Below are 24670 nucleotides of genomic sequence, written 5' to 3'. Positions count from 1 at the left end.
TGCTAGGTACTGTCAGCCCTGCCCCAGAGGTACTCCTTGCTAACCTCTGTGCAAACGCTCAGGAAGACATCCCTCCATTTTCAGCACTCTGGGTTTGTGAAATAGTAAGTTCACCTCTAGACCAGCCCTGGCCTGGCACTTCGGGTGGTGGCTGAGTGGTGATGCGCTGGGAGAAAGCTGGCAAGGCTCTCACTCAATGCCAGTCTTTCTGCTTCTTCCTCCTCTTGCCTCTTCCCCCTCTCCCACCCCTGGCCTCTTTCTCCGCATTCCCCATTCTCTTTCCACTTCTCCCCTCCGGCTCACCCCTGCCCCCAGTCCCTTTTGCCCCTGCAGAGTTGAAGGTACGGGCAAGGATGGAGTCCCTGGTCCTGTCGTGGCAGCCTCCCCCTCACCCTGCCCAGATCTCTGGCTACAAACTGTACTGGCGGGAGGTGGGGGCCGAGGAGGAGGCCAATGGTGACAGCCCCCCCGGGGGCCGTGGAGACCAGGCTTGGGATGTGGGGCCTGTCCGCCTCAAGAAGAAAGTGAAGCAGTATGAGCTGACTCAGTTAGGTGAGGAGGGCTGGGGGGAGGGAACGAGATGGATTGTAGCTTCAGCGGGAGACTGGACAGCTGGGTGCAGGAGTTGGAGATGGAATTCTCTCTGGGGACAAGAGAGTGACCCCGCGGGTTCATCTAGCTAGTCAGTGATCCCTGTGATCTTCCCCAGTCCCTGGCCGGCTGTACGAAGTGAAGCTTGTAGCATTCAACAAACATGAGGACGGCTATGCAGCAGTGTGGAAGGGCAAGACGGAGAAGGCTCCCACGCCAGGTGAGGGGGGCTCAGGCAAGGCATCTGTGTGCGGCTTCTTTTTGCTTTCCTCTGGGCCAGCCCTGGTGGTCAGGCCATCTGGTAGCCTCAGCCACCCCCAAATGCATTCTCCTAGACTCAGAGATCCTCTTCTGGTTCCAGACAGCCTCTGTCATAGAAAGAAGCTCCAGTTTGTGCACTCTCTTCTAGGTCTGCTACAGTGTTTTCATTGCCCATGAGCAGTGCCAATTTGGAAGGTAGGACAGAGAGAAATCCCGTGGCTGATCAGTGACTCCTGACCCCAAATTTGACTTTAAGACAATTTTTAAAACACGTCTACCTACAGTCTGTCAGATGATCCCACCACTGTAAGAAGGGAGAGTATCTCTATGTGGCCCACCAGGAAACTGAGCCTCAGAGAGGTAAAGGGACTTGTTCAAGGTGTCACCGAGCTTAGACTGGAACTGGGACTCCTGGCTCTCAGGCAAAAGTCTTTCCACTGCAGTGACTACCGTGGCCCAGTGCTGGACACCTCTGTTGCCCATCATGACACTCCCTCACCCTGAACTTCCCAGGCTGATTTTCAATCGTGTGGTTTAGTGAAAGGAGAACTTAACCAGGGTCAAGCAACCTGGGTTCTAATTCCAGTTTGCTTATTCAGCAAGTGTTTTACTGAGCTTCTACTACGTGCCAGCTCTGTGCTGGGGATTTAGTTATGAACAACACAAGGAAGGTACCTGCTCTCATGGAGTTTATGTTATTTTACGTTTATGTAACAAACACGTCATCCTCTAATACTGTAACAGAAATACCACAGTCTTATACAAGCACCATTTGGTTCTCATATGGTGGCTCTGGAGGCTGGGAACTCCAAGATTAAGGCACTGGCAGAATCAATGTGTGGTGAGAGCCCGCTTCCTGGTGCACAGACCATAGGCCATCTTCTTATGTCCTCACGTGGCAGAAAGAGAAATAGAGAGCTCTCTGGAGATCTCTTCAATAAGGGCACTGTTAGGGACTGCAAGTGTGTGTCCCCCCCAAAATTTATATGTTGAAACCATACCCTCCATTGTGATGTATTAGGAGGTAATTAGGATTAGATGCGGTCATGAGGGTAGAGCCCTCATGAGTGGGATTAGTGCCCTTCTAAGAGTCACCAGAGAACTTGCTTCCTTTCTCTGCTCTCTGCCATGTGACCACACAATGAGAAGTCAGCAGTCAGCAACCTGGAAGAGGGCTCTCACCAGAACCCAACCATGCTGGCGCTCTGATCTCGGACTCCAGCCCCCAGAACTGTGAGGAGTACATTTCTGTTATTTATAAGCCACCCAGTCAATGGTACTTCATTATAGCAGCCTGAATGGACAAAGATAGGCACTAATTCCATTCATGAGCATTTCACCATCTATTCAAATTTCAACAATATAAAAAAATTTTTTTTTGGGGGGGGACACGAACATTCAGTCCATAACAATATGCCAGATATTTTTATATACTTGACCAATATGAACTAACTTAATCCTCACAACAACACTATGAATTAGATACTATTATCAGCCCCACTTATAGAGCAGGAAATGGAGGCATAGGGAAGTTAAGTAACTTCTCCAAGGTTATACAGCTAGTAAGTGGCAGAGCTGGAATTTGAACCAGGGCAGCCTGACTCCAGAATCTGTGCTCTTAATTGCCAGGATTTGCTGCCTCTCTATTACTGTCTGCTATATGTATGGCCCTGGCAAAAATCACTTAAATTTTTGGGAGCCTCAGTTTCCTCATCTGTGAAGTGGTAATGATGCTACCCAACTCACAGAAGAAAAAGAGAGGGTAGAAGAAAATAACTGTAAGCTGGGAACTGTAAAGCATACGTTTTTAGGATGAGTGTCCTTCCTCCCTTCCCCACACTCTAATTTTCACCTTCCAGACCTGCCCATTCAGAGGGGACCACCCTTGCCCCCTGCCCATGTTCATGCGGAATCAAACAGCTCCACATCCATCTGGCTTCGGTGGAAAAAACCTGACTTCACCACCGTCAAGATTGTCAACTACACTGTGCGCTTCAGCCCCTGGGGGCTCAGGAATGCCTCCCTGGTCACCTATTACACCAGGTGAGGAAGAGGGGCTAATCCTGTGGAGAGAGGAGGAAGGCAGCAGGTGGTGATGAGGAAAGGGACCCTGGGGGGATTCAGGAACCTTTCAGGGCTCACGTGTTATACTGCAGGTACACCGAGGGTCTGATGGTGGAAAAGGAGAGTCTATCCTATTCCATCGCCTTACAACAGAGCCTTGAGCTGAACCCTTGGGAGTATGATGCAGACAGACCTCTTTCTTCAACCTCAGAGGGCTTGGCTCCCAGTATGATGGGGAAGAGACCACCCAGCTGCTCTCTTAAGAGGACCCCCAGTTCTCAGAAGCTGCTGGTTTGGCAGAGGAAACATCACATAAAAAGCAATAGATATATATAATTGCAGCTAAAGTAAAATTAAATCAAGAAAAATATGTGTCAGAGATGCTTCCTTGAGTGAAGGATGACTTGGATTAATCCAGAAAGGTTTCCTGGAGGAGGGGGCCTGGCTTGGGCATTGGATATGGAGCATGATACCCTGGGAGCAGTCTACATCTAGACCTCTCTGTGAGTTCTCTGGCTGAGGTTACTGGCCCTATACAGGGAGCAGATTCCCCTCTGGGCAGGGCCTGGGGCTAAGGCCATGGGAGTAGCTTTGGCGGAGCTTCTTCCAAACGTGAGCACTAGTCATGTTTCTTGCCTTGACAGCTCAGGAGAAGACATCCTCATTGGCGGGCTGAAGCCATTCACCAAATATGAGTTTGCAGTCCAGTCCCACGGTGTGGACATGGATGGGCCTTTCGGCTCCGTAGTGGAGCGCTCCACCCTGCCTGACCGTGAGTGGCCCCCGACCCCCGACCCTCTGGACACCAGTCTATCTTTTCCCCAACTCCTTCTGGCCTCAGATGCCCTCTTTTCTGAAGGGGACTCAGAAGCTCATCAGTGTCTGTCATTCGCTTTGCATTGAAGTAGCCAGTCCTGTGCTGGTCTTGTCCATTTACCCATAAAAATAATAACATAGGATTTAGGGGAGCGGCTTCTTTTTTTTTTTTTAACTTCTTTAGTTTTTAATCCTTTTATAGGTTACCTAAACCACTTTTGATTAAGACAACTTTAGAAAGTTAGTAACTGCCACAAGCAAACGCCAGGCGGTGGCACGTGTCAATTTTCCACAGAGTCCTGCTTTGCGGGGTGTCTGCACTGCTCTGGGTCTCTGCTCACACTTGCTGGAATCAATCGCGGCAGATTTTAGTCCCCAGGTCGCTTTTCCCCATATTTCTTTGTAAACTCTTCAGCATTCTTACAGAATTTTTTACGGTCCTTAGAGTATTCTTCAGCTAGGTCAGCCCGAAGGAGGTGCTCGGGCTGGGGGTCATTCACCAGTGCTATGAGGGACTGGATTACTTGGTTGGTTTTGGTTGCTGGCTTCCAGTTTTCAGCACTAATTACTGGCAGACAGACCTGCCCCTTTTCATCAATGTTGGGGTGATAGATCTTTGTTTTAAGTGTGATCTTCGGTGGTTTGAATGGGTACTCTGCTGGAAAGTTGATTTCAATTCTGAAGGCCCCCTTATCATATGGAGGGTTATCAGGAACAATAAGCCCTTGCCAAGTCAATAAATTAGCTTCATCAACCTGGATGTTACGGAAGTTTTTCATTCCACATTTGCGTATTTCTTCAAGCTCCTTCATCAGCCTCCTGCTGGCCGCCATCTTGGATCTGGTGCTGCTGCTTTCCCCGAGCGGCTTCTTTTAAGAGGCTGTGCCAAGACCCCACTGAGCTGGTGAAGAGGGGCCAGGTGGGCGAGGCTGGTGACCTGTATTCTGTATTCGGGTCCCCATCCTGCCTCTGACATACAGGGAGACTTGGGCAGGTCCCTTCCTTACCGGGGGCCTCTGTCCTCATCTATAGAAAGAGGATGGGACCATTTGCTCTGCAAGTCTGTGACTCTGGAACCCTCTGGAAATGGCATTTCAAAACAAATGGACTTTTATTCTCACAGCAGAGGCTCTTTGGTTCTGCCAGCCCTAAGACTATTCACCTTCCCATCGACAGAAGACCTTTGTCCCAGGACCTGACATAGGAAAATGTGTGTGGGGTGGGGTGTGAAGGCACTTTGTTCTCATGAATTTGCTTTTTTAAAAACTGCTTTCAAATCGTTTCTCACCTGCCTATACCTCAGTTGTTATGGTCTTAAACTGTGTCTGGAGTTTAGGGAGACCTGATGTTTTCCCAAAGGAGACTTTATATTATTGGGTCCCTGGCACAATTGACCATGCTACAGAGGGGAACGGTTCTTCTTTAGATGGGGAAACTGGAGCCTGAGAACTAGAGAATCAGGTAGGGTCAAAGAGGCTTGCTTCTGGCAGCCTGTGATGCTGTGGCTTTGTTATACCTTAGAGCGCTGGATTCCTGTTCCACCCTCTGTCAGGCTTTGAAAACCTGAACCCCCAAATATCTGTCCCTTCTCAACTCACCAGTCACCTTGAGCTCCTTCTTCTCACCCTTACTCATTCACCCCCTGCCTCCCAAGATCAGCTTCTTCTCTAAAAACAAAACACGGAGTCCACCAAGGGAGTACTTCTCCAGTGGCGTGCCCATGACCCTGTAGGGGCACAGACAAAGGCTATAGAAGGCATCAACCAATTTTACTGAAAGATTTGGGGTGGCAAGGGGAGTTATGACCTTTAAATGATACATAATTTAAATACTATGTTTATATTAAACTTGATCATGGAATAGATGGCAAACTTAGTTTGAGAGTTTAAAATAAAATGTAAGCCTTCCCAAAAATGGTGAGCTCTGCCCCCAGGTCACTAGAATACCAGACAATCTCCTCCACCCTTGGAAGTATCTGGTTGTGGAAGTTTAGGGATCTCTGCTCTAAGGAGTGGAGAATAATTTCAGGGAGAAGAGCACCGTGGTGAAGCCCCCCTCCCCAACGGTTTTCCAGAAATTCCCAAATTAGAGACCAGTCCTCATTTTGCTCTGTGGTTTGTCGCAGTTAAGGAGGAAGAAGAGAGGCCATGCCTCATGCCCTGTCTTCCAGCTGCCCCCCGAGCTGGGGCTCTCAGTGACCCTGCCTCTCTCCATCTCCTCCCCTGTACACAGGCCCTTCGACACCCCCATCTGACCTGCGCCTAAGTTCTCTGACACCATCCACTGTCCTGCTGCACTGGTGCCCCCCCACGGAGCCCAATGGGGAGATTGTGGAGTATCTAATCCTGTACAGCAGCAACCATACCCAGCCTGAACAGCAGTGGACCCTGCTCACCACGGAGGGTGAGGGCCCCTGCCCCAGGGCATTGAAGCAAGGGGTTCCCCAGCTTCTCCCCCATTGCCAGCCTCTCCAGTAGCTGGGTTAGTAGGGAGAGTGCGCTTGAGGTTTGTTCTAGGGGTTTCCAGAAGCAACAGGCAGAAGCTACTGCCTGAGTGGGAGGAGCAGACTGCCTTAGTCCTGCTTTCCTGCCCATCCCTGCATCCCACCTCTACTCAATCCAGTAGCCCTGCTTTCCCTACCCCCTAGGAAACATCTTCAGTGCAGAGGTACGTGGCCTCGAGAGTGATACTAGGTACTTCTTCAAGATGGGGGCGCGCACAGAGGTGGGGCCTGGGCCCTTCTCTGGCCTGCAGGATGTGATCACTCTCCAGGAGAAGCTCTCAGGTAAGAGGGCAGGAAGGGAGGAGTGAGGTCTATCAGGGGGAAGCCCGAGGTCCCCAGAAGCCCCCAGAGGCCCCTGGAGTTTACTTCTAACCCTGAAGTCATTTCTTCCAAGGCCCTGCTGCAGGACATGATTATACTTTCATTGTTTTGGACAACTGCCCTTCTACCATGTTTCCCCGAAAATAAGACCTAACTGGAAAATAAGCCCTAGCATGATTTTTCAGGATGACATCCCCTGAACATAAGCTCTAATGCGTCTTTTGGAGCAAAAGTTAATATAAGACCCGGTCTTATTTTGGGGGAAACACGGTAGTTTGGTGCAGAGAGGACAAATTGGAAGTAATCGAGTGGTGATTCAGTTGAGAGGTCAGATTTTTGGGAGAGTGGCTTGGTTTCTTTGGAAGATTGCTTTGACTGGAGGATTGGGTTGGAGAGGTGATGAGCTTTATGGGGTAGAGGTGGACAGCAGGACTGGCTATGTAATTTGCAGGGCCCAGTGTGAAATGAAACTGAGGGGCTCCTTATTAAAAAATTAGGAAGAGTTTCAAGATGGTGACAGCAGAGCATTATATCAAGCACAGGGCCCTTGTAAGCGTGGGTCCCGCATGACGATACTTGCACGGCCCTGAAACCATCCCTGGTCAGCAGGCAAGCTGATGGGGAGAGACCACAACTTCTGGATGTCAAGTGGGGAGGACAGCTGGAGAGGGGGAGCTGTGGTCTCTGTGAGACTCGGGGCCCTCCTGGCCTTGCATCAGAAGATTTTGAGTGTCCACAGAATGAGATGCCAGCCAGTGGTCACCCGAGGAAACCACAAGAAGTCCTGATGTGTGAACCCTGGGCCTTCTCCTGTCCTTGACCTCTTCTCTCTCCCCCACCAGACTCCTTGGACGTGCACTCAGTCACAGGCATCGTCGTGGGTGTCTGCCTGGGCCTCCTCTGCCTCCTGGCCTGCATGTGTGCTGGCCTGCGCCGCGGCCCCCACAGGTGGGCGAAGGAGCCAGTCTAACTGCAGGGAGATTTCCAGAAGGCCCACAGGGAGGAGAGAGCTGGGAAGGTGGCTGTGACTTGTCCTTGGCACCCCCAGAAGCCCCATTAAAGTTAGGACTCTGGGATGAAAGGATTGGGGGCGATGTCCTCATGAGAGTGGGGAGTGGATTTAGGGGAGTCCCTAGCCTACCCCTTCAGCAAGGGCATGCATAGGCAGAGCTGCCTGTCTCCCACTTCCTCCGTAGCTGCCAGGATCTTGGAAAGAGGGACCCCAAATCTCCAGATGCCTGGAGCCAGTGGAGGAAGAGTCCCATTCACTGTCTTCAACAGAGTTCCTTGCTCATTACACAGACTGGAAAACAAGTCCCAGAGATAGGCAAAGACATAGGCTGGACTAAGTCCCAGCCCCATCCCCACCCCTCACTCTCTGACCACCGTGCCCATCTTCTCTTCCAGGGAAGCACTCCCAGGTCTGACCTCCACTGCCACCACTGGGAACCCTGCACTGTACTCCCGAGCCCACCTTGGACCCCCCAGCCCTCCAGCTACCCATGAACTGGAGTCCCTTGTGCACCCCCACCCCCAGGACTGGTCCTCACCACCCTCAGACATCGAGGACAGGGCTGAAGTACACAGCCTTATGGGTGGTGGCGTTTCAGACTGCCGGAGTCATTCCAAGAGAAAGGTGAGCCTTGGTAGGTTAGAGCCCCACATTGTGGCCCACTCCTGAAGAGGACACCAGGGGGCGCGAGAGCACAACAGGCGACCCTGTAAGAGAACACCCCCCCACCCACCCCAACCTCCCTTTCACAGGACCAGCTGCAGAAGAAAAGGCACTGTCTCTCCCTCCTCCATGAAAGGGTTGGCAGGCCTGGGAAGCAGATGGGCCTCCATCCCTGGCAGAATAGGTTAGCCTGGTTCTCATGGAAGGAGAGGAGAGCTCCTGTTGGGCTTGTGCAAGTGACTCATGGTGGCCAGAACACCAGATCCCTCCTCATCCTGGGAGCTGGGGAGACACGTAAGGCCCAGCTGTGGGGAAAAGAGGCTGGTCAGCTGCGCTGTAGCCAAGTGAGACTGGGACCCAGATCGGTGGGCCACGCAGGGCAGGTCCGCTCTGTGCTGGCAGTAGTGGCCCATTGCACCCTTCTCTGACCAACATGCTCAACTGGAGTCCTTCCTCACCCTTTCCCTGCCTCTCTGAAGGAGACCTTGTGTGGCTTGGAAATCTCTGGGCTTTGCCAAAACACTGGTATTAGGCTTTCCTACAGGAGGACTTCTCCATCCTCACTTCACTCCCAGACTCATAGCCCATTCTGCACTCCTCCCCACAGCACTGCGAGGAAGGAGGCCCTAAGGAGGCCCCAGTCTGTGGAGGGGCCTCCATCTACTTCCCTCACCCAGCCAGTGCCTCAATACTCCTGCTTCTCTTTCCCGGGCAGATCTCCTGGGCTCAGCCAGGTGGACCAAGCTGGGCAGGTTCCTGGGCGGGCTGTGAGCTGCCCCAGGCGGGCCCCATGCCAGCTCTGACCCGGGCCCTGCTGCCCCCTGCTGGAACCGGGCAGACGCTGTTGCTGCAGGCTCTGGTGTATGACGCCATAAAGGTCAGTGTCCTGGGAGGAAAGGGGAAGGAAGGACAGAAGGGTCCCCACGCTCGCACTCAGCCCAGCCAGACAGGAAAATTGGCTGGGACTGTCTCTGTCAGACAGGGCACTGGAGTGCAAGAACTCACTAGTTCTCTGCAGACCCCTGGTGGTAGCTTTCCTGGGGATAGAGGTCTAGCCAGGAGACCCCCTGGAGCCTCCAAAGGGGAGTGGGTAGAGGGCTGGCTACTTGGCAGGAATCTGTATTTCTCCTTTTTGGGGACAGTCCCTCCTCTCCCTAGACCTAAGAGGGCCAGAGCGGAATCCCCATGGGTCTGAGGGTAGGCCTGACCTGAGTGCCTCCAGCCCTTCATATTCACTGAGGCACTGACTAAATCTGGTACTTCTGGAACTCCTAAGCAAGGGCCTATTTTCCCCCTCCCTTCCCATGTGTCCAGTCACCATCTCTTGTAGGGCAGTCAGCCTGTTTCCTTAACCAGGTCTCACGTGATGTATGCTCTGGGGTGCGTGGGAGGGGATGGGGGTCAGTCTCTCTCCACTCAGTGACTCTCACCCTGTCTTTGTGTTCTCTGCTCTGACCAGGGCAATGGGAGGAAGAAGCCGCCCCCCGCCTGCAGGAACCAGGTGGAGGCTGAAGTCATTGTCCACTCCGACTTTAGTGCCTCCACAGGGACGCCTGACCTCCCCCTCCAGGACCTGGAACCTGAGGATCCCCTGCTTTCGGGAGCTCCTGACCTCACTTCGGGTGTTGTGGGTCTAGGGCAAGGGGGAGACTGGCTGGACAGGGAGCTGGGAGGGTGTGAGCAGGCAGCCACTGGGCCAGACAGACTTACCTGCCTACCACAGGCACCTTCTTGCCCCTACCCAGACCTGCAGTCCAGCGAGGCGCTGGAGGGGGCCCTCGGGAACAGCTGCCAGCCAAAGGCCCCCTGCCCTGTAGGCACCAGCCCTGGCTTGCCCAGAGCCCCTGTCTCTTCCTCTGCTTAGCTCGCCTGGAGGGGCAGTTTGGGGCAGGCTGATCTGGATTGTGGCATATGACACACGTGGCCATGCACGTACACGTGTGTACCTGAAGATATTGAACATCATCAAGCCTTTTGGAGCCTCCTAGGGTGCTTTGGCAAGGGGGGGAGGAAGAAATGGATTATTCACTCCCCCATACTCTGTAACACATGTGATACGTGAGAGATACGTGAAGCATGACTGTATATGACGGACACATATGGGAACCACGTGTGTGTGCTGGTTAGTGAGCTGGTCAGTCCAGGCAAGGGGCCTCCAGGTCAGAGCAGGGCCCCAGACTGGTCAGTCCCCTGGCCTGTGGGCCCCCCACCTCTGTCACCCAGCCTTTTATTACACACTCTGCGAGTGTCTGCAGTGCCCTGTCTGTCAAAGACACCCTCGGCCCATTTTCCGCCTGGCTGGGCTGAGTGCAAGTAGGCTCTGAACACCTAACATTTTAGTTGGATCATCTCCCATCACCCATGTCCCATTGCCCAAATTGAGAGGGTGACTCTGGCTGCCCTCAGAGCAACTCTGTGTTGACTTCTATAATTTGGAAAGTGCCTGGTTTTGAACATCTGCTTTCTCTTTCTCTCGCTTCCTTCCTTCTCCTAGTGGCCCCTCTCCCAGTCAACTTGCTCTCCTAATTTCAATGTCCTTCACTTCTTCCCCGTTACTCTTTCCTTTCGTCTCCACTGTTCTGTGTCTCCTCTGAATGTCTGCCTTTCCTGTCTCTTGCACCTCTCCGCATACTGTCATGTGGTTCTCCCACCTTCCTTCCCTAACAACATGACTACCTCATGTCTGCTTTGAGGCCATAGTGTGATTTCTATGTCTGCCAGTCACTTCACCCATTACCTTCCTGCCCCTTCTTCTCTCTGCGCCTCCATCTGTCCCCTCCCCAGGCAGACGGCCCACCCCCAGTGCAGGTTTAGAGAAGACCTTCCAGCTTCCCTTATATCTTTCTCCCTGGGATTGAGATGGGAGGACTCTCTTTGGAGGTGATGAATCCAAGTCACACAAGGGGATTTTTGAGATGGGGAAAGGGGAATATGACCCAGAGTCTCAGGATAAAATTCCTCCCTCTCTTTTATGCAGGAAGGTAGGTTGGCTGGATGGAGGGGTTTGGAACCTTCCTTCCTAGCTGAAGCTAAAGGGAGGAAGGAGAGTGGGAATTAGGGGCACCGCAGCCCAGCAGATTCCCACTCTGTGGGCCTTGAACATGAGCTGATGGGGTGGGGGTAAGAGGAATCTCATCCTCCGGGGTCTAGAAAGGACATCTTTGCACAGGACAAGGGCGATTGGTTCATTTCATTTGTTTTTTTCTTTCAATCCTGAAATCATTTTCTGATGACCCACCACACAGGGACAAGCTTGACTTCTATTTCCTGTGTAGAGAAAACAATGTCATTTATTCTCACAGGAGCATGGAATCTGGGGTCTTTTCTCCATAAATGCATCTTTTTAACTGATTGGCACATCAAGGGTTAACTCTGGCTTCTGGGCCAAATTAGAAATAACCAGTCTATCTTTCCTTTTTTCTTTTTTTTTTTTTTAATGGTGAAATGTCTCTCAGCGGAGTTGCAGCTTCCTCAGACCCTTTCAGCATCTGTGTTTATTACACTCGGGTGTCACTCACGTTTGACATCCGCACCTACATTTCCTCCCCCTCCCCCTCCTTCAACCAGCCTATGATAACACTAAAGATTATTAATGTTGGTTTTTGTATCGCATTAAGGACAGAATTGTCACTTGTACTATTTCTGTAGCATTCAGCGTTACTGTGGCTAACACCACTGTATATGTTTTATCATTGCTCTGAAGGTCAAAAGCCTCGTTTTATTTTCCTGGTTTGATTTTTTTTCTAAAGGAAAAAAAAAAACTGCCGTGAATTAAATGGCTGTTTTAACAGTAGGCTCTTAGCATTACACCACATAGTCATTTTTCATGTTCTTGTTTAACAGGCACTGAGGTTCTGGTTTAAATTAAATAGCTGCAAATGAGACAATTTATAACCCATTAGGTTGGGTGGAAAATTGTTTCTCAAAAGCAAATAAGTAATAAATCTGGTATCTGCCTATAACTCACAGTTGATAAGAAAGTGGCCATTACTCACTAGTATTATATATGATTTGGGCTCTGGGTAATTTGGAAGTGTTAGGTTTGTGTCTTTGTAGCAGTATTTTTATTAGAAAAGAGTCTATTGGCCTTTTACAGGGTATTAATCCCTTTGTCACCTACCATCGATGTCTTACGTTTTTTGAGTCTCATTTTAAAAACCTTTTTTTGATGCATGACAAGTGTAATCAGTACCTGCTCATTTATTTGTCTGTATTTAGTTTATGCTATATTATTTAATTTTTTCCAGCATTTTTTCTCCTTACAAATATGACATTTTTTAGTGTTAACCCAAGGCATTGATCATGTATCTGTCCTTATAATGAATTAATAAACTATTTTCCAAAAATGTGGAATTATCTTTTGGAACCAATGTCTAGAATTTCCTCAATCTTTCTGCATAGAGAATGTATATCCTACCAGATGAGAAATGTTGGGTTTTGAGGGTAGAGAGCAGGTAGTCATGGGAAAGAACTGAACCATCTTCCTCCCTCAATAGGCACTTAGAAAAAAGACTTAAACTTAGGAAAGACGCATTCTTTGATGGCACTCTTTTAGGCCATCCCCAAGAGATGGGGATCTCTTTCCATCTGGAGGCACATTTTTTTTAACTTTCTTGGGTGCAAGGGAGGAGTGAACAAACAACACCAGAGGTTTGGGCTCCACAATTATTATTCTGTATAACTCTGGTCTCCAAAATTGCTCATGGCTGCACACACATACATGGGCAAGCTCAGAGACCCACGTGAGCACACCTTCACAAACACCCTCGTGTCCATTAACTCAAATGTGGGCACACACACACAGAACTCCACCATCATACCCCACACTCATCTCAGGACCGTGGTTGGCTGCTGCTCTGCTAAGATCTTTACGGAGCCTGGGACGTGCATGTTTTTTTCTGCTGGAGAGAACCAAGAGCCAGAGGCTGTCCTGCCCAGGACCACCCCCAAAGTCATTGGTGGGCCAGACACGAGTTAATTGACAGATCATATGGAGAGATACTGCACATTTTGCATGCAGCAGAATAGCCATTATTTGCATATCGCTCTCAGACCAAGCGTTGTGATAAAGAAGAATTAAACACTTGTCAAAATGAATTTAAAATGACAGCAACTCAGGACACCAATTTGACCTCTCCAAGTTCAGGACAAGCCAAGAAGGAGTTGTTGAGAATTCAAGCCCTGCAGGAGGGAGTTCCAGGACTAGGCCTAGGGAGGGCCCCCCTTCCCCTCCAGTAGAGGCCCATCATTCCTGCCCTTCCTTACAATGAAATCAGCTTGGGGTTTTGGAGTGTGCTGATGTCCCCTGAGCCTGAATTTCACCATCACCTCCCACTGCTCACATGCCTCAAGTGCTGCCTCCCAGGCTTATCTTCCAATTGCTACTACAGAGGAAGGAGTCCCTGGGCGGCACAAACCCCATCATTAATAAACTCGTCTGCTTTCTGGAGGCCTGCATTTCTTTACTCATTTGCACCAAGGTTAGTTTTCTATATGGGTAACATTCCTAATCCCAAGATTCCAGAGTTATTATCAAGAGACTTGGTTATTCCTCCGCCATCCCAGTCTAACACTAGAGGAGCAAACAGTTGACTGAGGCAGAGACTACCCGCTTTCAATCTCCTGCTCCTAGAACTTAGTAGATGTTCAATAATTTTGTTGGAGTAGCCCATCATGCTGGACTCGACAGAAGGTCATTTAAGAGTGAGAGATGAAGATTTGAGGTCTCTGAGGGCTGGCATGGCTATCATCTCCTAGGAGGCAGATCTACCTGCTATAACGTTCTCACATGGGACCTATATTGTGTCCTTATGTGTTCTCTGACATGAAACATGGAGTCTTCTTTGGGTGGAGAAATGTTACTGGGGATTTTAAGTCTCAATGTGCTTTTCCAGTTCCCAGGTCATTTGTCAGGACCTGTGTGACTTACAGGTCTCTAGGGGTGAGTTGAGAGATATGATTCTTTTCCAGGTGAACTCAGTGAGTGACTGCTCGGATTGGCTGGGCTGGACCGCAGGGTCGGATCCTAGGCTACTTTAGCGTTTTAATTGTCCTGCTGGGTCTGCTGTCCCGGCCCTGGAGGAAGCTGCCTTTTCACCTCTCCTACCTCCCGTCCACGCAAGCTCTAGGACGCTTCAGTCTAGAGAAGCCAGTCTTGCAGCGAAACGTCCTAAACCTTTGGGGTGGAACGACCAAAAACCTCATGGATAAACCGAGTCTTTGATAACTTTGTGCCGCTTTTAGGGAATTCGCTCGAAAATATAGACTTGAGCACGGTGGAGGAAGGAGAAGAGTGGGTAAAAGCAAATCCCGCAGCTTTGCGTGTTTCCCCGCAGCCCGGACCCACTCCACAGTCCGCTCGGTCCCCACTTCCCCAGCCCCCGAGGCCGGGGCCAGCCCGCGGGGAGGGGGTCCGGGGCTGCCGCCGGGGAAGGCGCCGGCCGCTCCAGCCACAGTTCAAAGCGCAGGGGGCGCGTCCGCCGCGCTGCCGGGAATGTCCGGCCGCTTAAAGCGCTTGCCGGCTCTTTTGTTCCCCAGACCGGGCCTCCGGGGAGAGGGGGGTGGGGGAGGGGACCGGAGGGGAGGGAAGGGGGGTCGCAGGCGGCGGGCGGAGAGAGGAGGGAGGGGCGGGCGGCGCGAGTGCGGAGCGCGCTCCGCGGGCGAGGCTGACAGATCGCCCGGTAGGTGCAAGATGGCGCAAGCGGCGCTCCCCCGGCGCCCCCAGCGCCCCTAGGCGGGCATGTGGCCCCAGCCCCCCGCTGCCCGGGCTCGGCCCCGGCCGGAGCCCCGGCCGCGGCCCCGGCGCCGGCCCCGCGGGGCGCTGTGAGCTGCGAGAGGCCCCGGAGCCGCGCGTCGCCGACCCCAGCGGACCGAGAGCCCATGGCCGCCCCGCGCGCCGCGCCCCCGCGCGGGCCCCGGCTCCTGCTGCCGCTGCTGCTGCCGCTGCTGCTGCCCGCGCCGGGCGATGGTGAGCACGGCGCCGCCCCCCGGGCAGCTGCGGACGGAGCCCCGGGGAGGGCGAGCGGGGAGCGAGCGGGCGCGAGAGGCGGACCTGCGGGCGGACCCGGGAGGGCAGCCGGGCGGGACGGGTCGGAGCCCGGGGGAGGGCCCCGAGGCCGGGCTGCTGGGGGCGGCGGGGGCTGCCGGGGACGGAGCTCCCGGAGGGAAAACGGGCTCAGCGCGAAGCGGCCCCCGGACTCGGGGCAGGACCGCAGCCCCGACCGAGGGGCGAGGAGCGCGGCAGAGCGGGAGCTGGGCGGGAGAGCTGGAGTTGGGGAGGAGGGGAAACGAGCCGGGGCTCCCCAAGACTGAGTCCTGCCCGAGGGGGAGCCTGACGGCGGGCACGGAGGCGGCCGGGGCGGCCGGGGCCGGAGACCGCAGAGCCAGGCGCGGAGGGCAGCACCGAGCGCGCGGCGCCTGCGAAGCCAGCACGTCCCGGATTTGCGGGTCGGAGTGGGACGCGGGGTGCAAGGGAGCGACTGTGGAGGCGAGGGAGGCCGCGCGTGGGAGGACACCTAAGGGACACACTGCGAGGAAGGCGAAGGGACGACGGCGGAGAGCCAGCGCGCGAGCGGCGGGGGCGCCCACGTGCCCGCCCTTCGCGGGAGTGTGCGAACGCAGCGCGGCCCTCTCCCCGGGCGCCGGCTTCGCTGCCCAGCGCTCCTCACACCCCCGCTTCCCTCCGTGGCTGTGATGGGCGCGTCTCACGGGAGAGGAGCGCGCATCTCCTCCCTTCTCCGCCCACCCCAAGTTCTCAGCAGACGCTCAGCCGGCCTGTTTTCTCTCTCTTCTCGGCTCAGAGAAGCAGGCTACCGCGTCCGCATCTAGGAGAAACTTTATCCCACAGTTGCTACACCGGGGTGGGGTTGGGGGCTGAGGGAGCTGAAACGCAGGTCATGGGGAGGATGGGTAGGGGGTTGAAGGGGTGTGATCCTCAAATGTTTTAAAGTATCCCTGAGGGTGGCGCGACCGCCCTTAACCCCAACCCTTCTCCTCCTTTCTCCCCACCCCCTTCCCCATCTCCCCAAGCCCGGGAGGGCTCTGGTCTGTTGGGGAGGGGCCAGCTCTAGGATCGCTAGTTTCGTGGAAAAGTGAGGAGGGGTCTGTGACTGCTCTTTCAGCCCAGGTGGGTTGTTCCTCCTGGAGTGAAGCTGTAATTCGTCTGGTACATTGCTCGTTGGAGAAGTTGGCAACTTGGCATCATGCCTGGGATTGGATTGGAGCACTTGTCCTTCCCTTCAGGATTCTCCTGATTCCTGGAGCGCCCTCTTCGCCCTTCTCTTCCAGCTCATCCCGCTACGGCAGGAGTGGAAAGGTTGTTGGGAGTCAAGGTTCTAGGAACCTCCCTCTTCCTGAATTTCGGGAAATCTGAGTTGACATTGGGTACCCTCCTCTCTCCTCATGACAAAGGCAAAACGACCTAAACCCACAGCATCCTAGAGGAGGGGCAGTAGAGCTGGTCCACAGCCCAGACTGTACCTGCTGCTGTGTCCACACACCCTGCTCCCTGTCAGTCACCCACCAGGCCTCAGGTGGTTTCGCCAGCGAAAAGAAGCAATGATTTGTTTCTATCTCACTTTATATTGGTCTAGAACTTTCCACTTTTCATAGTGCCTTTGAGTCTGTTAATCATATTCAACAACCCTATGACACAAAGTCTTAATTGTTGTTCCTCCTTTAAATAGGTGAGGAAGACACGATAGGTTGAATACTTTACCTAAGATCACACCCTGAAAGTGTGTGAGGCTTCAGTGCGTAAGGAGGGTGGCCACAGAGCCAGCAGCAGCTGTGCGGAAATCATTCTTGCTCTGGATCCCAGATTTGTAACGATTAACTGTGAGAACCTGGACAAGTTGCTTGCTATCACTGGGCTTCAGTGTCCTCGTAAAAGAGGGAATGGTACCAATAATGTCTCTCTCTCTGAGATGGCCTGTTGATTAAGCACAATACTGCCTAGGATGATGCTTCGTAATGCCTCAAGTTCTCCATGTTAATAGACATTCCTATGAACATTACAGAAAGATGGGGGTGGGATCCACAGATCCAGAGAACTTGGAACTCCTGTGTGTGGAGTTCTTCCTCTCTGCTCATTCCACACTAACCTCTCCTTTTCCTCTCATCTCCTCTGCCTGATGCAGGTCTTGGCCACTCTGCCGAACTGGCATTTGCTGTGGAGCCAAGCGATGATGTCGCAGTCCCTGGTCAGCCTATAGTGCTGGCCTGCAGGGGGGAAGGGACCCCTCCTGTGCGGATCACCTGGAGAAAGAATGGGGTGGAGCTGTCGGAGAGTACCCACTCCACTGTGCTGGCCAATGGGTCCTTGAGGATCCTCCAGTTCCGGCTGGATGGAGGAAGCCACCCTTCAGACGAGGGGGACTATGAGTGTGTGGCTCAGAACCGTTTGGGGCTGCTGGTCAGCCGGAAGGCTCGCATCCAGGCTGCAAGTAAGTGGGCACCCTTTACTTTTTCATCCCCCAGACTGAGGGTCTAGGTAATGGGGAGCAGGAGGAGCAGTTCCATCTTACGCAGCCTTCTAGAGGACTCCTTTCTCAGCATGGGTCAGTTGAGAGGTGCATAGCCGTTATTTGTGGTGGTGGAATTATATCATATACTCGTTTAACTGATTGGAACATGTCCAGTCTAGGCAATCTGAACCCTATACCCCCCCACTTAACTCCTGTGGCATGCTGCCTCTTTCCTGTCTGATGGCTGACAAGTTTCTTCCTGGCTCTGAGGGCATTTGCACAGTTGCTCTGAACGGCTGGTGAATGATGAATCGTTCTGAGGCAGGAGCCCTCTCGTTGAGTTTAAGATGCCCCTTTGTTCTAAGGGAGGCTGATCCAGGCCCCCATATGGAGCTGTCTGGGAGGCAGCCCTGGGCCTTGAGACCGAATCACTTCTGGCTCAGCAACCCCTCATCTCTCAGCCCTCCCGGCTATGTAGGGGAAGGCTGGGACAGCCTCTGAGCAGATGGCTGGGTGTGAAGAAGAGAAGCGTGGATGGAGGGTAGGGACCGGAGGAAGCTTGCCGATGGAGAAATGAGACTTCTCAGGGAAATGACCCCACACTCTCCCTGGCCTATGCCAATGCTGACGAATAGATGGCCCCTACATCACCAGCCTAGAATTCTGGGAGATAAATCCCCAGGTGTTTCTATATAGTTAATTGTAAATGTGCTTTTCTATAAATGGTAATACCTTCAAGATGTTTGGTTTCCTTAAACACCTAACAGGATTAAAAATTGCAATGTGGTCTCTGGCTAGAGAAAGCCACCGTGGGTGAGGTCAGCCTGGTTAAGCCTTTGGAGTCCTGGGAACAGCTGTGGGGGTTGCCCCCAAACACAGGCAGTCTGATAGGACCTCTCTCTCCCCACAAGGCTGGTGGCACCATGGGGGAACGCTTGGATACCAAGCAACCAGGTGGCTGGGTCCCCTTTTCTCACCTCACAGGCTGATGTCCCTAGAAATCTCCAAAGCTGCTTAGCTGCTTAGGTTTCCTCCTTTGGTAATAACTCCCTACCAGTGTGCCTGTGGGCACTGCAGATGTTGTGTGACATGGGAGGGTGCTTTGCTGAAAAGGTGTGAGGAGTCCCCCGGAGTCCTCTGCTTCTCCTACCTGCTCTACAGGGGCTAATGGGGAGGGCGCATGCTAAACATCCCTCACAGACAGAGTCACCCAGAGGACTAACCCGGTGAGGCAGATGGGGTCCAGACCCGTGTGGGCAGGTCTGCTGGGGCATCTGAGCTCTGGGCCAGAGGATGACAGCTGGGAATGCCCCTCCTTTCCATCCCAGTGGGCTCAGATGCTGCCCTTGAAAGAGGCCTGACCAGGGTGGGCTAAACTACGGGCTGATTCCTTGGGGGCTTCAGTTCTAAGTATCTCCCTTTTAGGATGAAGTGTGTCAGGATCCTAAGACTACTCAGGCTTCTAGCATGTCTGGCTTCTCTGCCTTGCTGTTCCATGAGTTTATCATTTGAGGGCTGAAAACTGAGACACTCGTGAAGGAGGAGACCCTGGCAGAATTACCTCTATGTGATCCAGTTTCCCCACCTGTGAAATTTACATCCTACTTGGTGGGATGGTTGTGAGGACTAGCACACCCCACACTTTGCCTGGCACATAGGAGGCGCTCATTAGTGGGAGCAAATACATTAATCTCATTTAAAGGTGGTTCACTGACACCGCCAACAGCAAATTGCCTGAATCTGCTCCCAGCCCCCAGCTTTCTCCCTCACTGGGATTCAGTTAGGGAGCACTCCAGGGAAATCTATCAGGGAGTGGAATTATTGGAGCCAGAGTACGACTTGTTCTGTTTTAACCCCTTCCTGGGATGGCCTGGGGATTCTCCCAAGCTTCTGGGTATTGCCTGAAGCTGAAGGGCTGAAGGGCTGGCCTGTGAAACGGGTGGGACTCCAGGGAGGGCACGTGGGTCACCTGACACAGGGAAACATGTGCATTGACTCATACCTGTTGGGGTCTGTGTGCCTGGATGACTCCAAAGAGGGATGGGCTAACTACCGGAGTGGAAACAATTGGGGTTCCCTCAGGCAGAAGCCCTCCGTTCCTGCCCCTCACTTCCTGGCCTTAGTTCTTGGTCTCAGGCTCCCTGGGAAACTGGAGTAAAGAGCTATGTGTTCTAGAGCGGGACTTCTCAAACTTTATTGTGCCTGTGAGTTACCTGGGGATCTTGATAAAATTCAGACTTGGAATCAGGAGGCCTAGGCCAAGGCCTGGGGTTCTGCACGTCTGACAGGAACCCAGGTGCTGCTGATGCGGGGGGCCCACAGGTGCTGGAGGAGAGCCCATGCCCATGTCACAGTTACTGGAGTGGGGTCTGTGGGCAGTATACTTAAGTCCATAGAACGTGGGCTTCCAGGCCCTGGGATTTGACCCCAGTGCTGCCACTCCTTGATTATGTGTCCTTCGCACAGTTACTGAAACCACTTGACCTCAATGCCCTCATTTGAAAACAATGGGAATAATACCATAGTTGACCAGGGTATTGGGGGATCCAATGAGGTGATGGATGTAAAGCACCTGGCACAAGGCTTAACATCCGGGAAATGCTCATTAAGTATCGTGGTTCGTGTTAGGTACCGACCACTAGTTTAGGATGAAGGCCAGCCTGTCTCAGTGCCGGCGGGGGTCACAGCCAGATGGCCTCCCTCCCAGCTTGGGACCATCCTCACTGAGCAGGCCCAACGATGGTTATGAGGGTGGGCTGTGGAGGCCACGAGACTCTGGCTAGATGGACTTGGCAAGTCACTTAACCTCTCTGAGTCTCAGTTTCCTCATCTTTAGAATGGGGAAACAATACTTACCAAGGAGAAATCTTGTGAGGATCACCTAGGATGATATGTGTAAAGAACTTAACAGGTACAGGGCAAGTAGAAAATGGTCCTTAATCATTAGCTATTATTATTCCGGGAAGGTATTAGAGGTGAGAAAGGTAAAGTTCTAAGTGCCTTTAGTTGTGGTGGTTCCAGCCAGGCCCCCAGTGGTGAGCCCAGACTCCTAGAAAGAGGCAGCGGGGTGTGGTGAGAGGGGAGAAAGTCCACGTCTCCTCCCTTGCTGTCTGCACCTCAGTACATCACTACTTCTCACGCCCTCCCTCAGCTACACACTTGTAAAGTCCTCATTGTTCTCAACCTGTCTGGGGGACGGCAGTTTAACCAACCTCTCTGAAATCCTCTTTTAGCAGCAAGACCCATGGTTGTGTGGATCTGTAGGCAGAGTCTCGGCATAGGTCTGTGGGTGGGGGTCGGGAGAACTACACGCTGGAGCTGCTGGGGAGTGCAGCTTGTGTGGAGGGCTCGTTGAATGTAGGGGATCCTGGAGGGCCTCTGTCCAGGGCAGTGGTTTGTGGAGGGAAGTGGTCCTGGCTCAGTGGCTGGTAAGCTGGAGGCCTTTGTCACCTGGAGGTTGTATGCTCAGCCCCGGTGTGTGGAACTCAGGCTCTTCTGTCCTCCTGAAGGAGCAGCTCAGCTCAGGTAGCCCTGAGGGAGTCTCTGTCACTGTCTGTCAAACACACGTCTGCTTACCCACTAGGGCAGGAAGCAGGTGCGACAGCTGAAGTGTCACTGGTGCGATAAGTGAGTGGCCAGGCCTAGATCCGTTCTCCTGCCTGGCAGTTCACCCATATGTATGTCATGGCCTCGCAGTAGGTGCCAATGGGTGAGATTCAGGACCTTTTACCTGCCAGGCAGTATTCCACAGAACAACCCCTTCTGATACTTCTGAAAAGCTGTGAGGGTGTGATGGAAAGGCCCATGCCTGGACACCAGGAGTCCTGTGTGGCTCTGGGCAAGTCACTCGTCCTCTCTGGGGTTTGTTTTTCTCATTGTAGTAGTGGGTGGCTGGACCGAGGTTCATTTCTGCCCGAAGGTATTAAGGCTTCCTTGTCATCCAGCCAGTCTTCAGGATATGCCTGCCTTCACTGGGCCTTTTCCCGGTCTATTCCGGCCCCTGCTCATCCTTACTCAACCTTTCCCCAAAGACCACTTTAGCTTCCCCCTGCTAAGGCAAGCAGTATCTGTGGTCTGTGGCATTCAGGCTCAACCTTCCTCTCAGTGATGGCTGCTTGCATTGTTAAGTAACTGTTTTGTGGCTGGATATTCCATCTGTCTCCTCAACTGGATTTTAAGCTCCTAAAGGACTTCTCTTTCCTTTGTATTTCTCACGTCCCCTGCCCGTGGAGCTTGGTAAAAACTAAATGAACATGTAGCCTTCTGGGTGCAAAGCTCTTTCTCTCTTGTTTCTCTCTCTGCTTCTCTTTTGCTTTCTCTCTCTGTCTCTCTCTCTGTCTCTCTCTGTCTCTCTCTCTCTCTCTGTCTCTCTGTCTCTCTCTCTGTCTCTCTCTCTGTCTCTCTCTCTCTCTCTCTCTGTCTGTCTGTCTGTCTCTCTCTCTCTCTCTCTCTGTCTCTCTCTGTCTGTCTGTCTCTCTCTCTCTCTCTCTCTCTCTCTCTCTCTCTCTCTCTCTCTCTCTCTCTCTCCCTGCCTCATAATTGATAGCATAGCTCAAAGGAACAGAAGCTTGTGAACAGGGAGGACCAGCAGGGGAATATAACACACTCAGGGCACGAACATGGGGTGGCTGCTTCTGCATGTTTATCTCTAGAGGAACTGAGACTCTCTTCCTCGCCAGATGGAGTGTGAATCAGAGACGAACCTGCTTTGCTTGGCATTCCTCATGCCAGGGTCTCGGGGTCTCCAGCCTTGAACTTTTTCCCTGGCTGGATTAAGCGTGTATCCCCAGGCCCATTGGCCCCAACTGTTGGGGAAAGGCCCCCCCTCACTCCCACCCGCAGGACTTGAGTGTGGAAGTCGAACGCTTCTGGTTCCCACACCTTGGCTCCACTGTCGCAGGCAGCCAGCTGGTCCCTTGAACACAATGTGCAAATCTTCTCTGTTCCTGCTCCCGGCATTGTCCCTGGCCTGGCGCCTTGGCTGGGAATGTGGGCCGGTGAATAGGAGAGGCATTTGCAGCCTGCAAATGAAACAGGCCCCCAGCCCCCCTTAACCCTCAGTCCCCTCCCCACCCCCAGGGAAAAAGGACTTTTTCACTCCTGGCCTCCTTGTATTGCCTTTCTCCTCTGCAGAGTTCCTGCAGGCATGTGCGTGTGTGTATAAGAGAGACTTTTCACAGCGGCTTGATGGCGGTTCTGCACAGCGTTCAGTAAGAGTAGGATGGAACAGAAGGGCACCAGGATGAAAAACCAAACAGCTCACTGCTGTCTTTGTTTAAACTGGACTGAGTGATTCCAAAAATGTCTGCTTTGTGTAACTAACCTCTGCCCCCCTAAGAGTCTCTGTCCATAGCCTTGATACAGCAAGGAATGTAGAGACCAGTAGTGCGTGCGTGTGCATGTGTGTGCATGTGTGTGTGTGTGTGTGTGTGTGTGTATTGCCACGTGTGCCTATGTGGAAACCTGAGTATATAGGTGGGTGCCGGAAGGATGTATGTGGGGCCTGGGATTGGGATCCAGCTCTCCTTGAAGGGCCTTCCTGTGGGAATCCCTCTTCCCTTGAGCTGTGTGGCCAGGCTAGAGAGCTAGAATGCACAGAACTGGTGCCAGGCAAGACGCAGTGGTAGATAATTTTATTAGCTCTTGCAGGGGACTGATACTTACCTAGCCAGCTGAAGTGAGAGAGGAGGGAGGCGAGCCCCAGGTCACTGGTGGAGGGTGGAGGGTGGGGGCTTACATGATGGGCACGTGGGCATGGCCACAGTACCTCCGGGAGTCTAGGCCATAGTTTTCTTATTCATTAAGCGGGTACCAACGATCGGACTGCAGTCGGAACTTGTTGGGCTGTGCTGCTCCATCCTCCCCCAAAGGGCCATTCTTTGATTTCTGCACTTGCTCCCCCTACTCCCAACTTTATTCACCCTGTTCCAAAGAAAAGCTAACCCTTTGTGGCTGCCCTCCAATGTAAGGGAAGAGCAGAAGCCAGTGTCATCTCTATGGACAGGAGCAGCCCCAGTGGCTTCCTGAAGGGGTGACTGGGGCCCAGGAAAGGTAGAAACGGCAAGGGCTGAGCAAAGGCCTCAAGAGGGGCAAGCAGGAAGGGTTCCAGGCCAGACCACAGGGAGATGGAGTGGTGGGGAGTGAGGGCTTCCTACAGGCCGGATAGCCCCTTGATTCAGGCAGGGGGAGGACATTTGGATGCAGAGGGCTCATATCCCAGCTTCTCCCTTCCACCCACCCTTTTCCATCTCCTCTGAATCTCGGTCTCGGTGCTCTTTGACACCGCTACACACACTGTCCCCCACCTCTGCCTTCCTTTGAGGTCATGTTCAGGATCTTTGTCTTGACCATTCCTCATTCCTCATTTTTCCTGCCCTGTCTGACCTACAGATCTGACCCTGTCTGATCTTCCTTTCTCCAGCTCCTCTCTTTTTATTGTTTTGTCCTTCCTCCTGCCTTTATCTCTATTTGTGGTGATTCCTGTGTGCACCATCCTCTGCTATGCTTGAAGGTAGATCCCTCTGTTTCAGGAGCAAAGTAGGTGAGCTCAGTCCTCAGCACAGAGCAAAGAGATAGGAAGAGGACAGACTGAAAGGGTCAGGTTCAAAGAGGACCCCAAAGGAAAGGGGCCCTGGCCTCTGCAGCAAGCCAAAACCTCCCTGGGGGCAGACCTTCACTGGGAGGAATCTGAGAACACTGGCCCCTGCTTGGGGCCTGTCTCCGCGCCTGGACACTGACCACGGTGGGTGGTGGGGGCCGCTCTCTGGAATGCTGGTGTTGGGTTGCAGTGCAGATGTGAGCAGTGATAATGGGTAGGAACTGGACTTTCTGGTCTGGCTGCTGCCCCCAAGGCCACTGGAATGTGAGAGGGGACAAGCAAGAGGCCCCAGGGATTTGGGGTGGGCAGATGGAGACCAGACCACCTAAATGAAGAGGAGGGGGCAGACCACCGGGAAAGAGAACCAAGTGCTAGCC

General features: G+C 53.0%; 3 protein-coding genes across 11 annotated transcripts in view; 2 read left to right on the top strand and 1 right to left on the bottom strand.

Moving 5' to 3' along the window:
* IGDCC4 (immunoglobulin superfamily DCC subclass member 4) overlaps window positions 1–12577 on the top strand; it is a 39242-nt gene extending 26665 nt beyond the window's left edge. For 5 of the 8 annotated variants that reach the window (XM_081048461.1, XM_081048457.1, XM_081048458.1 and 2 more), the window contains 10 exons: window positions 316–552; window positions 710–811; window positions 2712–2895; window positions 3561–3688; window positions 5965–6135; window positions 6380–6517; window positions 7399–7504; window positions 7964–8192; window positions 8947–9108; window positions 9691–12577. In XM_081048461.1, the coding sequence (XP_080904587.1) occupies window positions 316–552; window positions 710–811; window positions 2712–2895; window positions 3561–3688; window positions 5965–6135; window positions 6380–6517; window positions 7399–7504; window positions 7964–8192; window positions 8947–9108; window positions 9691–10095 (1862 nt within the window). In that variant the 3' untranslated portion in view covers window positions 10096–12577. Of the gene's footprint in view, window positions 1–315; window positions 553–709; window positions 812–2711; window positions 2896–3560; window positions 3689–5964; window positions 6136–6379; window positions 6518–7398; window positions 7505–7963; window positions 8193–8320; window positions 9109–9690 lie in introns of those variants that run through there. The other 3 variants (XM_081048463.1, XM_081048462.1, XM_081048464.1) reach the window with 3 other exon arrangements.
* On the bottom strand, window positions 3704–4565 carry LOC308497600 (ubiquitin-conjugating enzyme E2 L3-like; the record flags this gene model as incomplete). Its single annotated transcript, XM_081048465.1, has 1 exon — window positions 3704–4565. The coding sequence occupies one exon, from the start codon at window positions 4563–4565 to the stop codon at window positions 4101–4103; it is 465 nt and encodes a 154-aa protein (XP_080904591.1). The 3' UTR covers window positions 3704–4100.
* A 2413-nt stretch (window positions 12578–14990) lies between the features above and the next one.
* The window catches only part of IGDCC3 (immunoglobulin superfamily DCC subclass member 3), a 39745-nt gene continuing 30065 nt past the window's right edge, over window positions 14991–24670 (top strand). Inside the window, exons 1-2 of one of the 2 annotated variants that reach the window (XM_081049611.1) lie at window positions 14991–15198; window positions 17369–17674. In XM_081049611.1, the coding sequence (XP_080905737.1) occupies window positions 15111–15198; window positions 17369–17674 (394 nt within the window). In that variant the 5' untranslated portion in view covers window positions 14991–15110. The remainder of the gene's footprint in view (window positions 15199–17368; window positions 17675–24670) is intronic. The other variant, XM_081049612.1, reaches the window with a different exon arrangement.

This window comes from Rhinolophus hipposideros, assembly GCF_964194185.1.
Source record: "Rhinolophus hipposideros genome assembly, chromosome: 5".
Taxonomy (NCBI): Eukaryota; Metazoa; Chordata; class Mammalia; order Chiroptera; family Rhinolophidae; genus Rhinolophus; species Rhinolophus hipposideros.
This window is presented reverse-complemented; position numbering and strand designations above follow the sequence as displayed.